The sequence below is a fragment of the Rhincodon typus genome, chromosome 5 (assembly GCF_021869965.1).
Source record: "Rhincodon typus isolate 14 chromosome 5, sRhiTyp1.1, whole genome shotgun sequence".
NCBI lineage: Eukaryota > Metazoa > Chordata > Chondrichthyes > Orectolobiformes > Rhincodontidae > Rhincodon > Rhincodon typus.
The window spans coordinates 23,301,795-23,321,455 of record NC_063336.1 but is presented as its reverse complement, the minus strand read 5'-3'; the positions used below and the strand labels follow the sequence as shown (position 1 = coordinate 23,321,455).

The 19,661-nt window shown below is 39.8% G+C and overlaps 1 protein-coding gene across 1 annotated transcript in view; it reads right to left on the bottom strand.

Annotated features, from left to right (window-relative positions):
• pdss2 (prenyl (decaprenyl) diphosphate synthase, subunit 2) overlaps positions 1–19,661 on the bottom strand; it is a 215,125-nt gene that overhangs the window by 47,120 nt on the left and 148,344 nt on the right. Inside the window, exon 4 of the mRNA XM_048596699.1 lies at positions 5,037–5,111. Coding sequence (XP_048452656.1) covers positions 5,037–5,111 — 75 coding nt within the window. The remainder of the gene's footprint in view (positions 1–5,036; positions 5,112–19,661) is intronic.

The following is a 19,661-nucleotide window of genomic DNA, read 5'->3' as shown; positions in this document are numbered from 1 at the left end:
CCAAACTCTGTTCTCTAGCTCGCAACTCTATCCCTCTCCTTGGCAACAGCCTGAAACAAAACAAGGCTCTTCTCAAATTTGGATTCATATTTGACCCCAGGATAATATTCTGACCAAACATCTGTGCTATCATTAGGAATGATCATTTTTACCTCCGTGACACTGACCATCCACCCGAGTTCATCCACTGCTGAAAGCCTCATTCATGCCTAGGTTGCCTGTTTACTCACCTCCCAAATTCCACCATTTGGGGTTATCCAAAACCCTACTGCCATATCATTACTTCTAAGAAGTTCCCCTACCCTTCCCTATACGCGCTAACCTACATTGGTTCCTGGTCAAACAATGCCTGATTTTAAAATTTGCATCCTTGTTTTAAATCCCATCACCCATCCAATCCTACCTCTGTACTCTCCCCTACTCTTACAGCCGCCCGAGAGGTCTGCATTTCTCTTATTCTGACTTCTTGAGCATCTTCAATTCAAGTGCTCCATCATCATTGGTTGCTGTGCCCTCAATTGCCTGGGTTCTACAGCCTAGAATACTCTTCCTACACCTCTCCACCACTTTTCCTCCTCTATGATGCTCCAAATGTTTGACCTAATATTTCCATATGTAGCTCAGTGTCGTATTTTGCTAAAGATGCTACATAAATACAACTTGCTGTTGTAGCATCTGATTATGCATATATAATTATTTTCCATGGACAGATCTTTATTTTGATGATTTAATGGACCCTTATTAACAAAACTGAAGAACTACTGATTATGTATATAAATGCACAGATCCACTTCCGAAAGAACTTATATGCAGTGGTTTACAATTACACCAATACTATTCAATCATTCATTTCTGTTTATCCATAAGTTATTCATGTTTTATTGGAGTCATCTATGGATTAGAATTTAAACACAGAAATGGAACACTGATATGAAAGTGAAACTGAGGGGTACACGCTAGTTATTTAATTCCACGTTTCAGAACTAGGTTTGAAACCAGACCAGACTAATGGGATGAAAACCTTCTCTGGCAATTGGCAAACGAGAGATGGTTTCGTCATCGGCTGCTGGGCCACAGCATAAAATCAAACTCAATTTTTCACAATTCATTCTTGTTATTAACATGATACATGCTTCATGGAAAAGCCTGTTTTCTGCTTTTAAACACAAAGTAAAAGAAAGATAATTCTGGTAAGGTGTCGTTAAGCCATGAAAAGTGTTCATGTGGTCTAGGTCACAGTTACAGAAACAAAGAGTGAACTAAAACAAGTTGGATATTAGACTATACATATACAGCGGAGATAAACTACATAGTGGATATTAGTCTACTAATCAAACAGATACCAGTGAAGGAGCAGGTCGGGGACTCTGAGAAGAGAGCAGGCCCGGTGGCCTGTATACTACATACCCCTGCTAGGTGTTTTCTGTGCTGTGGTGGGGGCGGGTACATATCATTCAGGGTAGGGGTCTAGCCCAACACCTCGTATGCACCAGAGTTCACCCCATAAAATGGGGGTGAGGGTTTCCAAAATTCACAGTCCTGCCACATGTAAATAAATAATTAAGGAACAATTCAACTCGTTAAAAGCTCAACTGACCACAATATTACACTGCCAATGCCACAATAATGATCTGGACGACAGGCAAAGTGAGGGCAGCTGGTTTTTATTTTACAAAGTTCTTATAAATACTATAAAAATACTATCCTTGGAAGATTTCCTTCACACATTTAGGACTTCATCCCTGTCAAAGGTAGTAGCCCCAACTTCCTCCCTATCCTCACATGCTTCAAAACCAAAGCCCCTCTCATGCTGCCCCTGCGGTTCCAGAGCTCTGGTGGGGGGCCTCTGTAGTCGTTGTGCCCAGAACTGCCAGTACAGCTGGCCAATCGCATTGGGCGGCAGCATTGAATGGCAGGAAGTTCTAATACCCACATAATTTACTTTGCCCTCAGCACAGCTTTATGGTTATAGGGCACACTTCCTCCAAGCCTGCTGCATTGTCATGACTGTCCTTATTGGGTGTGGGGTGGGTACATAATGGAGGGCAAGTTAGATAACATTGGAGCTGCATGCATGGCCACAGGAGAGACAGAGATGGAGGGGATGGTGAGGCAGAGGTTTGTGATGCTCCAAAACATATCTTTGTGGGGAAGAAGATGAACAGGTTGCGTCAGGCCAAGGAGGTGGGGATGAGGGGGAGGTTTGGACATGGGACGAGGCCAGGGGAGGGGAGATTTTAAAACTGGTGAATTCTATGTTCAGGCCATCAGGCTGCAGGCTACCAAGGCGGAATATGAGGTGTTGCTCCTCCAGTTTATGGGTGGTGTCATTGTGACGCTGGAGGAGGCCCAGGACGGACATGTCACCCAGGGAGTGGGAGGGGGAGGCAAAATGGTTCGTGACCGGAAGATGTTGCCGATTATTGAGTACAAAGCACAGAAGCTCCACAAAATGGTCCCCCAGTCTGCGCTTAGCCTCACTGACGCAGAAGAGGCCACATCGGAAGGAACGGACACAGTAGACCAAGTTGGAGATGGAACCCCTATCGGATATGAAAGGTTTGCTTTGGGCCTTGGATGGAGGTGGGGAGGTGGTGTAGGGGCAGGTGTAGCACTTCCTGCGGTTGCAGGGAAAGGTGCCGGGGGTGATGGGGTTAGTGGGGAGAGTGGAACGCATGAGGGAGTCGCGGAGCGATCACTACAAAAGACAGATAGGGGTGGGGAGGGAAATATCTCTTTGGTCGTGGGGTTGGATTGTAGGTGGCGGTTGTGGCGGAGAATGATATGCTGGATGTGGAGGTTGGTGGTGTGGTATGTGAGGACAAGGGGGATTCTGTCCTTATTTTTGTTGGGGGGAGGCGATTTGAGGGAAGAAGTGCGGGAAATGCAAGAGATGTGGTTGAGGGCATTTTTGATCACTGGAGGGAGGACGCTGTGGTCCTTGAAATAAGAGGTGCAAGCTATGCCTGCCTCTTTGTAGAATATTTGGAACAGTCTCTTTTCCACGGTTACACCAGCACTATCCCTCACCTCTTCCTCCATTACATTGATGATTGTATTGGTGCTGCCTCGTGCTCCCATGAGAAGCTTGAACAGTTCATCAACTTTACTAACACCTTCCACCCCAACCTCAAGTTCACCTGGACCATCTCTGATACCTCTCTCTCCTTCCTGGACTTCTCTGTCTCCATCTCTGGTGACCACCTCGAAACTGACATCTATTTCAAGCCCATTGACTCCCACAGCTACCTAGACTATACCTCCTCTCACCCACTTTCCTGCAAGGATGCGATCCCCTACTCCCAATTCCTCCGCCTCTGCTCCCAATATGGAGCATTCCACTCCCGGACATCCCAGACGTCCTCCTACTTCAAGGAGACCAAGTGCAGACTCAGAGACCGTTTCGTGGATCATCTGCGCTCTATACATGATAATCGATGACATCTTCCAGTCACTAACCGTTTTACCTCCCCATCCACTCCCTGGGTGACATGTCCATCCTGGGCCTCCTCCATTGCCACAATGACGCCACATGCAAACCGGAGGAGCAACACCTCATATTCCTCCTTGGAAGCCTACAGCCCTTTTGGCCCGAACATAGAATTCACCAGTTTTAAAATCTCCCCACCCCCGGCCTCATCCCATGTCCAAACATCCCTCTCATCCCCGTCTCCTTGGCCTGACGCAATCTGTCCATCTTCTCTCCCACCTATCCACCCTACCTTTTCCACAGACCAATCGCCACTACCCCCTACCTGCATCCACCTGTCACCGGCCCACCTACGTTTCCCCAGCCCCACCCCTCCTCCCTCTATTTATTTCCCAGCTCCCTTCCCCCTCCCCCATTTCTGAAGAAGGGCTCCCGACCTGAAACATCGACTTTCCTTCTTCTCTGATGCTGCCCGGCCTGCTGTGCTCCTCCAGCTCCACACTGTGTTGTCTCTGACTCCAGCACCTGCAGTTCTTGCTGTCTCCTCAGCCTGATAATTAATGTCTGAATTATGTTGATTTTACAGTATGGCGTGGCTCTATTGAGACTTTGGCACTTGTTTTAATGATTGATTAAAGGCAAGTTTGTTGAGTAGGGAGCTTTCATGTACCGAATTTGGAAGCATTTGATAGCCACACTGGGAGGAATAATTTCTGTGCTCACAACTATATTACATTCATACGCATTGATGATAGGCCTTGCCCATTTCACCCAACATCCAATACTCACACCCACCTCTAACTGACCAACTGTTTAAAACGTAGGAACTGAGTAAACAATGGGTGAGAGAAAGATCAGGATTCCATTGAGTTTAATTTCTACCATATTGGCAGTTAAGTGATTAAACATGGATTCAATTGCTGATTAAAGTTCCAGCAGTAATATCCTGAAGAAAGAAGAGAGACACTGTGAGCAGCAAAGGGAATACTCGTCGATATTTGTCAGTAATCAATGGTCCAAGGTTAGGCACAGCATGCTGGAGAGTCAAAGTGTTGGTACTTAAGGTCAACTTCAGGAAAACATTTCTGACTTTATTTTCACTGACAGCTGCCAGCTTTTAGTCTCAGTTGTGGTTCTTTTCCAAACAATCCAGCGTGGAGTGGAATCCAGGTTCAAGAGATCAAAAAGACAGCGTCCTAACTGACTTCCCGGTTTCCCCCAGCATTCCCCCCCACCCAACCTCAATCATAGCGCAAAGGAAAATATAATAGTACAACAAGGATTGTAAAATATTTTCAACATTCTCAACATTTTCTATGTTTAACTCAAGATTTCCATTATTTGCAGAAATTTCTGCCCCAGAGTTGTGATAATTCCATTGCTAGGTCTAGTGAAATTGGTGCTAATAGATTTTTACCCAGTTGGTCCAAAAGTGCTTGCCTTCTCAGAACTAGAACAAATAAATACTTCCCTTTAATGTATACTGTCCTTTTATTCATTGATCATGTAGAGTGTGCAGATTTATTTTTAACACCCTATATACGCACAACTTTCCTCAAATAGTTCATGCTTTTACAAAGGAAACTCAAGAAAACGATTATATTACCTCATCAGTTCTAGCATTTTCGTAATATACGCCTTGAACCAAGTCTCCAATTGCACTTGATACAAGCTCCACAACCTGCACAAAGAAATAAAGACGTCATTCAGGATTGTGAGGACAGCCTCTCTTGCCAACAGAAACACTATACAGTCTCACCTATTTATAAATGGCAATCAGATTCTACAGTGCAACAGCACTTCCAGTAGCAATCATAATCTTATTTCCTTTTGTTTCAAAGGGTTAGCAGTCAAGTCTCCCAAGTCACACTGAGTAGAAATTGTCAATCTTTCAAACAATGAAAACCTGATAAGAGACCACCATGCTTGACTGAAATCACATTCTAAAATCATGGGAGGTCATAATTTAATTCTTTCTCTACTATTTCATAAATTGTGTGGATAAAACTGAACTGAACTGAACTGAAACATACAAAGTGATAATCTTAACCAAAGTCATCTTCTTAAATTGTGAGTGATCTAATTAGCATTCTATTCCAGTTAACTTCAGTACTAAAGTACTATCAGTTACACAAATCTGACAAAAACTGGAGTCAACCACCTTTATTAGTGGCACAGATTTTAAGGAGCTCAATTTTAGCCACATCAATCCAGAGTCAGTTGGAATTCTGAATGAAGCAGGTCACTTGCATGTTGCTTTCATTCTCAGTTTTATCCCTTGATGCACTTACATGAAGTTTCCATTTGAAAAGGGGTCTTAAAGTGAAATTTGTTTTTGTTTTTGAGAGTGTCAGAGTAGGTATTTATGTCACAGCACGTGCAGGTGGTTTCCAAGCGACTTTTACTCTCTTGACCTATTGCATAGAAAGCAGGATTTGCAGCATTTCTACAAATTAAAATATATCTCATCTACCAGCAACATGCACTGTTCAATAACATAGGTTTTACAGCACACTGCAAAACAAAAAAGCATTATAATTAAAAGCAGGACTATTAATTATGCAACAATTCCATATCAACCAATACCATTTTCAACAACTCGGCACTGTTACTTTATATTTAAAAAAACATTTTTCTCCCTTGAATCCAGAAGGTTTAAGTTTGTAGTCCAGAGTAAACATGGTTCTTAATCAGTCATGTTGCCCTTTGAGTAACTAGATCCTTGAGGAAATATTGTAGCAATATGAGCTGCTGCTGTAACCCAAGGACAATACTCCTACAGTGTTACCAGATGTGTTGCGTTATTTCGCATGGGAATAGAAAAAATGAAGGTTTTTTTGGAAAGTATCAGATAAGCCCCATTCCCAAATCCGAATGGATTGAGTATCGCCAACAGGTCTATGAAGAACTGTAACCAAACTCTCAGCAAAGGATTGTATTACAGTTCATACAAGCTACATCCCAAGATTCTTCTGATGCCTGAGACACATAATACAAATCAATCACTCACAAAAATGTTATGGTTTGTGAAACGGTCTGTGCCTAGAGACTGGCAGATCAACAGCCACTGGTAATACGAAGAGGAATTCATGAAGACACCAAGGCCTGTTCTAAATGTCAAAGTGATAGCATGAACTTGTAACAATGGATTGAGCTGTGGATAACTAGCTATTTTCTGCCTTTGCTGTAACACTAGACTCCATACTATGCAAGTAGAGACTTTGTTCTCTTTCAGCACTGATCCTGAGCAGCATTACGAGAGCCAAAATTTTAAAAGCAAAGACCAAGGGACTACTTTTTTTTTAAAAAACCAAGATAACAGAAGTAAAATTGCAGATGTTTCTATTTGGTTTACAATTGTTTGTAACATTAGCACAAATTGAATCATAATTATTGAATAATTAGGAACTCCGTTACCCTTTTTCCCTACATACTGTAACAATAAAGCACACATTCACATCTATCACTCCTACTAATACCCAAGTAACTGAAAGGATTTTTGCCAGATTGCAAGGCTCTGTCCATTAATGCAATTGTATTGCTGATATTATTTCAGGAAATTATATTATGCAATTCTGAACAAAACTTGCCTGAAACATTACATAATATGAAGATTCCAAATGTTTCATTTCAAAGTTCACAACCCAAACGTTAGTACTGGCAATATTTCTCCAGCACTTCACAGATCACTAACATAGTTCTTATTTTGAAAGAATAACTGCAGGTGTCAGCACTAAAGTATTATCCTTAGAGAAATGAATTTCCTTCGCATTTAACAGAGTACCAATGTTTTCCATGACTTGACATTGACAATAGCAAAATGACTTTATGAATTAATGTGTTGACAAAACAAAGGATCAAAGAAATTTTTAAACAAAAACAAAATCAAAAGCATCGGTTGTTTTCACTCAATGGTCTCCGCATCTCTGCTCCTAGAATACTGTCAATAACCTAGTCACGAGGAGCCGGTAAGCAGTATAAGCAGTGACTCTCCATTCTGAATGTTACTACGTGTTCAGGCCCATGTCCATCAACAAAGAAAGGAGTTTTGATTGATTTGATACAATGGGGCTCTTTAGATCAAACAATAAGTATGTCAGTGGGGACATTACAGAGAATAGGCTGTCTAACTTGTTTATGTGCATTGTATATCACATTGATTGTAGCATGCGGATTTTTACGAACTGCTGTAATGACAAAATTAATTGGAATGGCCCCGAGTTTCTCAATCTGTTCACATCTTATTGATGCTTTCACACCAGTTCCCCACCTATTCTCCTCTCTCTCATGCAGCTTCACCCTGAATCTCCAGTCAAGGATGACAGTTTTCTTCTCATGCTTTACTTCAAAATGGAGGTGTTCTCCCTCTTGCACTCCAGTTCAAAGTGACGTGCTTATCGTCCCTTCCAATTTTCATGCTGGTGATGTGTTGTTTCTCCACCCACCCTAGCCCTTGTGTTTCCAACCTCTCTCCCGTGTCACAGTGATGCAGACCCTTTGTTGCCTCAACCCCACTCTAAATCCATTCACCGCTGAACACCATCCTCAAACTCACCCATGAACCGAGTTTTCATCAATTCTCAAATATTCCAATATTCCTTTTCTATTTCCATTTCTAAAAGTCATTTTTGACATTTTTGTGTTATTGATGTTACAAAGCACAAAGGGGAAGTTTAGGGCTTTCAGGGATCACCATAACAAGTCTTTAATTTTCTTGGCTTGTTTTAAATTTACATAGATGACTCCCTCCCTTCCATTCTATTTCAGATCCGCACAATGCAGCCCTCACTGTGGTTGTGAGCATTTCCTTATAACATACTTTGTATGTCTTACCAATTCCTACCTGTTGCTGCTACTTCAAGCAGCTGAACTATGCAATGTGGGCAAGAATTTTTGATAACACAACAATTTTGCTTACAATATACCAGTAACAGCAACTGGCAGGGTGTGGGGAGGGGTAAGGTGAGAGCCAGTGATTATGCAGAGGTTGGAAGAACTAGCATTGCCACTGAGGGGCAGGCAAGAAGCCCCAGTAGATATGTGTGACAATAAATCAAAATTGCAGGAGAAATTCAACAGGTCTGGCAGCATCTTTGAAGAGAAAGCAGAATTAATGTTTCGAGTACAGAGACCCTTCTTTAGTGGATACCCGGGGATGGGGCAGGCACCATGAGCTTCAGGATTAGATTACCATCTGGGCACTGCCATTAGTGAGACATTAATCCTTCTTGGGACTTTATTCCAACGATCCCTTCAGGAGAAACATGTTACAACAGGAAAATTGCAGGCAAACAAAACCTACACAAAAAGACAATCCCTAGTGATTCTTGAGTGTAGAAGTGTAGAAACCAAACAAGGTAAATAAGCCATACACTTTTTCTGCAAAAAATGATTTTTGAATTCCATCAGTGTAAAGGCAAAGTTGACAAAAACACAGCATTTTAAATGATATTGAGTAATAATTTCACCGATCAATTGAGGTTGCACTAGAATACGAAGTCAGGGAATTTCTGATAACTACAATTAAATTATAATACATCAGCTCTGAAACAATATTAACAATTGACCCATCACACTCGGACATAGATAATGTTATATACTTAAAGGTCATTGGAAATGCTTAATTCCAAGTCACACTATACAAAAAAACAAACTTATACTAGCAAACAGAAGCAATATGGACTTCCAGGTCAGTATTTTCATGTATGAGAAAGTGGCATTTATTTTCATGGATTGACATGGATGCAGCACTTATAGGTCTAAGTCATATAGGCACAGAAAAAACCATTCTGCCCATCGAGTCTGTGCCAACCTATCCACACTAATCTTACTTTCCAGCACATGGTCCATAGCCTTGAATGAACATCCACATGCCTTTTAAAAGTTAGTAAGTCTTCCCAACTTTTATTTTAAATAGTGGTTTAATCTTGAACCGGTCTTCCTCCAGTTTATCTTATTTCAATCCCATGCCTTTTCTTAGCAAGACTGACTTCCGGTTCCCTTAAATCCATTAATATCAAATTTCCCTATTTGAACCCGATGTTAGCTGACAGTTCAAATGATTCCTTGTGTTAAAGATACAGATCTCCCTTTCAAAACCAAATCTATCCTTCATGCCTCATGAAAAGGAACACTCAAATGTCTATTCTGTACAAGAGAACTATTGGCCTACCTGAAACTTACCATTGTGCAACAAAGTCCTTGAACTTGTCACTTCCTACGCTGTGTCCATCTTTCCTACAATTATACACAAGAATTTCTACAACCAGATTAACATTCCTGGTACAGTACTGAAGCAGCTCTCATCAAAATTTCACAGACACAATCTGCAATTGTGACCTTTTAATCTTCTTCAACGTCCCAACACTAAGTGCTGGCTTATGCAAAGAGTACCTGCTGCTGAAATCATCATCTGTGCCTTTGTCACGTCTAGGCTCAACTATTCCAAAGCTCTCATGACCAGTCCCTGATAACCCCATCCTTCAGACCAAACTTTTAGTTTAAATCCTCTTGTAAAATCTCTTTATCGCCAAGGCATCTGGTGAGCCAGGCGGAACTGTAGCGGTCAGCAGCATTGCAGCATTGTTGAAATCCTGAGCGGTTGGCAGCAAGGAAGCTGGTGAGCATGGACTGGACTCTAGCAGTTGATGGTGAGGTGGCAGCACAAAGGAGGTCAATCCCAGCGCAGGGAAGTGATCAAGCCCTCATGGGCAGTGCGAGCACTCATGGAGAAAACCCAGTGTGCAGCATCTGCAGGCCCATGGGTAAAGGACTGTAATGCTGAATTTTCAATTTTATTTCTTTATTTTTCTAATTTGTACCTAACCTAAGGATCTTTGTACCTAAGTTGGTGCCAGAAATGGTGACTTTGTACATTTTTCACCGTACTCCTGTATCCCAGTACTTGAGTACGTGGGACAATTAAACCTAATTCTAATTTTTGGCTTGGTGTCATTTTTTATTTGATAGCCTTTATGAAGATTGTTGGGTGATTTTAAACATCAAATGCATGCCATAAATAAGCATCAGGTCATATTCAATCATATTTATTTAAAGAAATAAACAGTCAAAAGCTCTAGCATCATTATGAGGCATCTCAATTCACTTTATTCAGGGAAAAGTATTATTGCAGGATGGATTTACTGCTAATTCAATAACTATTAGATTTAGGAATTCATTCTTTTATTCTATGTTAGAAACAAGAAGAGCAGAGAGAGACTTCAGTCATAAAATCTCTTTCCAAAAACAGACAATGGTCAAAGTGATCTTAAAAATCTTTTAGGAAAGATTAAACATGCACAGATTTCCTACAGTAGAAGGAAATTACCTTGAAGATAAGATTTTCTGGAACTCTGAAATTTGTGCTTTAGCTACTGTTATTCCAGAATTAATTTTAACACCTCTGCTTTTGAAAGAGCATTAAAACTCTATTGTCTTCTATTAAATGATCAGCCTTCTGTTTAGAAGAGTTTTAAACTACTGAAGAGTATGTGCGTTGCGCACATCAGCTACTTCAGTTCCCATCCGATGTCAGTGTTTTGGGGTACACTAATTGATTTGGTATCCTGTGTACATATTCCTGAAAAGATAACAGAAAGTCATTCATAAAATCTTGTGGCTTACAAAGGACTCCAATAGTGCAAGTTCACTCATTGACGCATGAGCAGTTATATTATGACATACATTTCCTGTTTTCTATAAGACAATGACATGATTGGAATCTTAAAAACACTCATGCCTAGAGTTTTTATTTTGACATTGCCATGTATTTCCATTTTACCAAAACACTATACAAAGCTTCACAGCATGGATAGCAAATTGTGTGCCTGATCAAACTGAGAAAGGTAAAGTTCAATTGGATATTGTGGAAGCACTAATGCTACTGCAGAGACAGATCTATAAACAGTAGATAGGATCATCAAATAGTTATAGCACATGTGGTGGTTATTTGACCCATCACTGTCATGCTAACTTCTCTGGAAGAGCAACTCAGGAGTCCCACTTCCCCATCGTTGCTGCGTAGTCCTACCACTATTTTTTCCTATTTAGCTGCTCACTCAATTCCCTTTTGAAAGCCAACATCGAATCTGCCTCCACCACATTCTCAGTCACTGTATTCCACCAAAAAGATTTTCCCCATGTTGCCTTTTGGTTATTCTGCCATGTAACTTGAATCAGTATCCTCTGATTCTCAGTTTTTCCACCAACAGAAACAAACATTCTTCTTTCTCGACTGCTCGTGATTCTTGAAAACTGTATCAAATCATTCCTCAGCCTTCTCTGAGGGAAACAATTCCATCTTCTCCTATTTAACCAAGTAACTGAAGTTTATCACACTGTCTTTTTTCTGAATCCTCTCAAGTCTTCACAGACACATCCTAAAATGTGGTAGGCACAGTTAGACACAACATTCCATCGAGGTTGAACCAGAATTTCATTAAAGGTTCATTATCATGTAGTGTCTTATGTCTAAACAACTTCTGTTCATTGAAGATGGCACAGTGGTACACTGCTGTACTACTCAGATGATGTGTGTGTCTGCATGCAATGGGCAATCTCCCCCTTAATTCACCAATCTAATTAATCATAATCACACTCCGCACATTCATGTTATGCACATAACCTTAAGCAGACATTACTTTGCCCCTTATTCTGACACCCATCTAACAATACACAATTTCTTGCTTTGTCGTTATATGTCGCCACAATATTATTTGCATCTTGATCTCCCTCCCTAGTGTTATTACCAGGTTCCTATAACCCTGTGAATTTAAATTAAACCATCTCTAACAGCATTAGCAAATCACCAAAGGAGAAGGATCCCGATTCTGCCTAAATGCAACTCATTTAGCATGTACAAGTTCCATCTCCTCAATGGCTGATATCGATAACCCAGGAATATAAAGCTTTTCCTCTTGCCCCAACTTTCCAGTCACGCACTCATCTGCCTTGTTCTCTTTCAATGTTCGCTTGCGTGCAGCCCTGGAAATTATTCAGCGTTACTACTTTTTGCTAATTTTCTACCTATTTCTGTAAATTCTGACTGCAGAATCATGCCATCTCTTCTACCAATGTCAATAGTAGACCCTGAGACTGCTGGTTGTTCACCCTCTCCTCTCAGGGTGCTCTCTAGCTATTCGGTAATAATGAGATGATTCTCTACAAATTCCCATTCTTCAGTCAGGGCTGCATAGATCAAAGCTGTTTAATGACCCAAAACCTTATACTTAATGACATTAACATCTCAGGGTCATCATTTTAGACAGAAAGGAATAAGTCTTAAGTTAGTTGCCTATTTCACCTTCTGAAAATAAAAATGTAACTATTATGAGACTAACTTCTCATTAATGGATTTGGAATGAACATTTTTAAATGCATTGATAACAAGCTCTATCAGTCAATGAAGAGATATTAGGCAATGCATTACAACAGACACATTCTGCTTCATATGAGCTAAATAGTGAAAGGTCGATGGCTCAGAATTCTTGCTGTGAGTAGTTAGTAATTTATTATAACAGCTGTGCTACTCCATTCAGTTATATAGGAAGTGAATGGGGTTATCACAATTTTTCGACCATAAATTGAGTGTCATTACATCAATCATAAGCAAATGCTTTATACACCACATAATTCATAAGCTAATAGTTTGATGTGCATGACAATCTGAAGCACCCTTGTCTCTGAATCAGAAGGCTGCATGTTCAAGTCCCATGTCAGAACAGTATTGTACTCAGCAATTGATGTATTGTCCTCTGTGATGTTAAACCTATTCAGATGGATATAAAAATAAAATCTTACGACAGTCTTTGAAGCAACAACAGGATGTAGATCCCTTGACCAACACTATGACAGCTGATTAACTGGTGATTCATCCTTTTGCTGTTTGTACAACGTAGCTGCGTACATACAAACTGCTGCTTTTTGCCTAAAAAGTGACAAAATATTCAGTAATCCACTGGCTTTCATCTTACTGTAACAATATCCTGTGGCAAATAGCATACTTATTCTTTGCCTGAAAAATTGACAGTGAATTTGGTTTGATTTTCATACAACTAATTTGGATAGGAAACTTCCCCTCCTCCACTCTAACACTCAACATTGCAGCCCCCCGCAAGGATGTGTCCTCAGCCCCATACTGTACTCCCTGTACACCAACAACTGCATTGCCAAATTCAAAACGAATGCCATCCACAAGTTTGCTGATGACACCACCGTAGTGGGATGGATATCTAACAACAATGAGTCAAAATACAGAAGGGAGATAGAGGGCTTGGTGACGTGGTGCAATGAGAACAATCTCTCAACGTCAGAAAACCTAAAGAACTGATCATCGACTTCAGAAAGAAAGGAGAAGAACATGTCCCCATCAACATTAACGGAATTCAGGTTGAGAGGGTGAACAGCATCAAGTTCGTCGGAGTGATGATAACCGACGACCTGTCCTGGACTTCCCATGTAGATGCGACAGTCAAGAAGGCACAACAACACCTCTTCTTCCTTAGGCAGCTCAGGAAATTTGGCATGTCCCTCAGTTCCCTCACCAAATTCTACAGATGCATCATTGAAAGCATACTGTCCGGGTGCATAACAGCCTGGTATGGCAACTGCTCTGCCCAGGACCATAAGAAACTACAGAAGGTGGTGTGCACAGCCCAGACCATCACGGAAACCAACCTTCCATTCACGAGAGATAGTAGGAACTGCAGATGCTGGAAAATCTGAGATAACAAGGTGTAGAGGTGGATGAACACAGCAGGCCAAGCAGCATCATAGGAGCAGGAAGGCTGATGTTTCGGGCCTAGACCCTTCATTAGAAAATTTTCTGATGAAGGGTCTAGGCCAGAAACATCAGCCTTCCTGCTCCTATGATGCTGCTTGGCCTGCTGTGTTCATCCAGCTCTACACCTTCTGTCCATGAGCTCTATTTACATGGTTCGCTGATGTGGAAAGGCAGCCAACATCATCAAAGACCCATCGTATTCTGGTAATGATTTCCTACAACCTCTTCCGTCAGGCAGCAGATACAGAAGCCTGAGCACACATACAAGCAGGTTCAGGAATAGCTTCTGTCCAGCTATTATCAGCCTGTTGAATTGCTTCTAGCCTCAAATAATGTAACCTGCAATGTAACCTGTATGCCTCTAAGTGTTTTTGATTTTTACATCCTTTGCTTGCTGTGATCTGCCTGTACCGCTCATAAACAAAGCTTTTCACAGTATTTCAATACACGTTGACAATAAAATCAATCAATATTCGTGAATCATTTGTTTCATATACTGGCTTGTCCCAACTCCACTCAAAAGAAAAATATTTATGCTAAACATTAAAGTTACAGGCAGTCTGGAAACAACTCCAAACCTTTTTATTTTCTTCATAATCCAGGAATGAAACTATCATGTAGGCTATCATTCATGATAGCAAGTCACAGGGATCAATATAGTAAAGCATCTCAAGCCAAAACAAGTTTTACAAATGATACTGTAAAATCAAACGTAATCAGAGAAAGAAATATCTAGTCTAAATCATGAACTGTCTCTAACAAATAAACTGGTAACAAACCATTTAGGAACATGCTTAATAGCTAAAACATAAGGTATTCACTAAAATTCAATAATTTTTAAACAAAGAATGCTTCATCAGATTACATAGAGGCAAGTCTAATGCAAAGTATTTGAAAATAAGCATACAAAAGTATAAGAAGAAAGAGCAGGGAAATGAGATTAGAGTTAGTATCTACACAGAACAATGGACTAAAGGCCTCATTCTCTGCTCTTTGAAGCATATAATATGAACAGATAGAAGGAAATGGTTTTCCTAAGCTTTATTCTTGGACTGATATGAAATATGAGTATTGCTTCTTTGCTTTACCAGATCATCCGAGTCCCTCAATTTAAATGAATTGACAGAATCACAGATCACCATCCTAATTCCATATATAAAATAGATGCAGAACAATTAAGCTTGTGATCTGTTGTAATAAAGCAAGAAGTTTAATACAATTGTACCCACTACATTATGCAAAAATTATCTTTAGGCCCTACAGCAATGCCAGCTTTATGACTCTTAAATCTATACCATAGTACGTTGGTTACAAAAGAAAGCTGTGCAAAACGGTGTGAAAAGTTAAAAAAAATATTATTTGAATACATTATAACAAATAATAGTCACGTCGAAGACTGTAATTTAATCTCTGGATTCTGTAGACATAAACTGCTCAGGTTTCACTTTTGCACTTTAGGACATCTGAACAGCATGATTGAGTTACAGTAATGCAATACCCTTCTGTGATTCACAGGGTGCTGTACTCTCAAATAATGACATTAGCAAGGGCTGCAACACCCTTTGAGAATTGGGCAATTCCAATAACAGAACTCAGCATGAACTGCACTGCACATTCAACTCACAATCATAAGCATACTCTGATGTTATTTTCTTTCAAAATACAGCAAAACAGTGTATATTACATAAAATAACATGGATAGTTAAAATAAAGGAGGTAAACCCATCCAGGAGTTCAAATGACATTTAAATTATGGTCATTTGAACTCCTCAACTGAGTTACAGCTTTGCCACTCACTCCCAAGTATCTATTATTGTTTATACCACACACGTGGTCTCCTAAGTGTTGAGATATGGAAAGAGTACTGTTCATTTCACAAGCCTTCAGTCAAGAAGTTACCAATGTACAAAGCCAGATTATTTTAATTTACAAACATTTTCTGTTCATTGAGAAATAAAAAGTAGAAATACAGCTAACAATGGAATAATTCCAAAATACCTGATCTCAAATTATAAAATAAAACTAACATACTTCCAGCATCGTAGACCCATGTTTTATACTTCATTAGCATCATTCTGAACTACTCCGCATTACCCCGAAACCAAATGGTCACAGACATTCAAAAAATACTTTTTGCATTTGGTAAAAAGTGCCAAGAGAATCCGGGCAAAAGGAAATGTTCCTCCACCAATTCCACACCATTACCTCTGGAATCTCCTGAATTTGGAACTTGGCACCATCCCTGCCTCTTGGTTCTGTTGCCCTTTGGGGAATATCATTCACACATTTTATTAGCTTCCACATGCTCTCTGATGTCCTTCCGCAATCTCCATTTTGTCACACTGCTCATGCCACACCCGATGCAGGATGAGTCACAATTATCCCCATTGAAACATTACGAAGACTGAAGCCATCACCCTTAGCATCGACCATAAATGTTGCTATCTCAACATTGATTCCTCCCAGTACTGACCTTTTCCATAAGCTAAAATAAACTGTTTACAATCTGTGCACACTATCCAGCATCAAACTGAGGTTCCAACTCAATGTATTCTCCATCACCCATCATCCCTAAACCCTTCTACATGCATATGAAACTTGACTATTTCAGTTTTCCTGACTAATTTTTCATTCTCCACAGTCAAAATGTCAATTCATTCAAAATTCTACTGCTTGCACTCTATCTTTCATGAAGTCTCAGTTGACAGTGCTTTGTTGAAATCAAAGTTGTTCAAAAAAGTTTAAGGTAACATCCTGTCTCAAATTTACATTACTTTATGGTGTTTCCTCTCCCTACCTCTGCTAACTCATTTAGTCCTAACAGTATCCCTTATTCCCAATTCACCAGCCTCTGGCAAATCACCTAATTTGCTCTGGTCTGTCAATAGCGATGCCTTCAATCACTTAGGCTTCTCTCTTTAGAATACTTTTCTTCACTGTTTGTTGCTCCACTATGGCATGCTTCAAATCCACCACTTAAACCAAAATTTAGATTGTCCATCCTAAAGTGTACTACTTTGGCTTGATATTCATTTTTCGCTGATTATCTTTCCATGAAGCATTTTTGCAAGTTTATTATATTTAAGTTTGCTTGTACATGGAAGTTATTTTGCTGTTGATATTTACTGAATATTAGTTTTCCACTGTTTGAAACATAGTGGAAATGGACTACCAATGTTTAACTTTCATCATTTGACTTTAATTGGTTGAGATACTTGACTTTAATACTTAGGGAAGAAAACTGCCATCTTTACCTGATCTGGACTCCATGTGACTCCAGACCGACAGCATGCTCTGCAACAGTTCTTTTCCTGTTGACATTTACAGGATATTTGCTTTTCATTACTGATGAACAAAAAGATTAGGAGCATCGTGGCCCCTTGAACCTGCTCCTCCATTCAAGAAGATTAAGATAAACTTATATTTTTCAATCAAGTCATCTCTTACTCTTCTCAACTCCAACGAATACAAACTTAGCCTGTCCAACTTTTCTTCATAAGGCAACCCTTAATGTTTTCTGCTGGTTTGACGTGGCTTACTGTAGGTAACTGAGAGTGATCCCTTTTTTGGCTGTTGCAGACCTGGTCTGACAAAGCTTCCCTGTGTCTTTTCACAGCCCAAGCTGATCAGCTACCTGACAGCCAATCACATACCTGTTGGCAGGCAGAGAATACTTGGCATTGATAATTGGTCTTCAGTTGAGACCAATGGTTTCAATTGTAAACTAACACCTTGGCTCCAGTTTGTCTGCACATTGCTGGAACCCACAGCTAAACAAGAAGGGTTAATAAGTATCAAATTATCTGCTTTCAAAACATGCAGCCATCCTTTTAAACCCTTAGTTTTTGACAGTTCTTGCTCATTTCAGTCCACTATTTTAAGAAGCACAGAAAATAAAAAGACAGTCTTTACGCACCTCCGTCCTTAAGAAAATGTAAAAATGCATTTCATTACAAAACATAACATACAGAAACAACTAGACTTACATACATTCATTCTCCAGCCTCTTAAACAATCTTAACATTGATTAAAATTTCAAATATTACAGCATTTAACATTTAGGACAATGCTTCCACAATTTCATCTCTTTTCCCATAAGATGGAGTTTTTAAATATTAAATAGCTATAACAATGGACTCCATCTAAATAATCTCACATTCTGATTTTAAACTTTGCAGTGAAGGCTTGTGAATTATGATCAGCATAAATGAGCACTTCCTTGATGTCGTATTAGATATAAACTTTAAAGTGTTGAAGAGCTAATAGCAATTCCAACATTTCTTTTTCCACAATACAGTATTTCTTCTGGTATAATTTCTTAGAGATACACCCCATGAGTTTCACTATTCCTGATTCATCGGTCTTTAACAAGGCAGCAACTACACCCAAGTCACTTGTATCAGTAGTCATTTTGAAAGGACTGGAAAATCAGGGACAACCAACACTGGTTTCATCTATCATGACTGCCTTCAGCAAATTTGGTTTATGGATATCATTGTGCCTTCATCCAAATCATGTATATAAATGGTAAACAGTTGGGTTTCCAGCTCTGATCACTGTGGCACTCCACTTGTTACATCTTGCCAACCTGAAAGATACCTATTTATGCCCACACTCTTTCCTATTAGCCAGCCAATCTTCTATCCATTGCCAATATGCTAGACCCATACTATGAAATTTCATGTTCCGTGACAACCTTTAATATTGCACCTTACTAAGGGCCTTCTGGATATCAAAGTACTGTAGACTCACTGCTTCCCCTTTATCCCTCAAATTGAAGCCCAGCACAGTTTGGAGGGTAGGTGCCAGCGTGGACTGGATTAGAAGGACCGTTGTTCTGAACTTCTTATTTCACATTTTTAAAATTTATTCTTACAATCTGCAATGCAGGACTTTTTATATCTTTATTTTCTAATTTTCTTTTCCTAAGAACTTGAACTGAAGAATCTGTATCTGAGATGGTGCCATAAGTGGAGACTCATGAACTTTTCATTGTACTCGATTGAGGATATGTAACAATAAAAGCTACTTCAATTCAATAAGCAGATGTTTCCTCATCAAAGAGCTCCAATAAATTGGTCAAATATCATTATGCTTTCATAAAGTCAGTTGACTGTCTGATTTCAGGGGAGGATTAGTAAATTTCTGCAGAGCATCATGTAGTTGGTATATATAGCTGCTACTGAGTATCAGTGATGGAAGAAGTGAAAGTTTGGGAATGTGGTGTCAATCAAACAGGATGGTGTCAAGATTGTACTTGTTTACTCTCATTTGAGTTCACCATTATGATCATAGTGAAAATGGGCAAATGACATTCAACTTTCTTCATTTAAGTTTTAATAGGAGAGACCTACGTTGACAAAAATTGATTTTAAAAGGACACTACTGAGATAAAATCGTTACTGTGATTACCTGACAAGGTCATGTTGAACAATGGAGGAAGCACTGAGG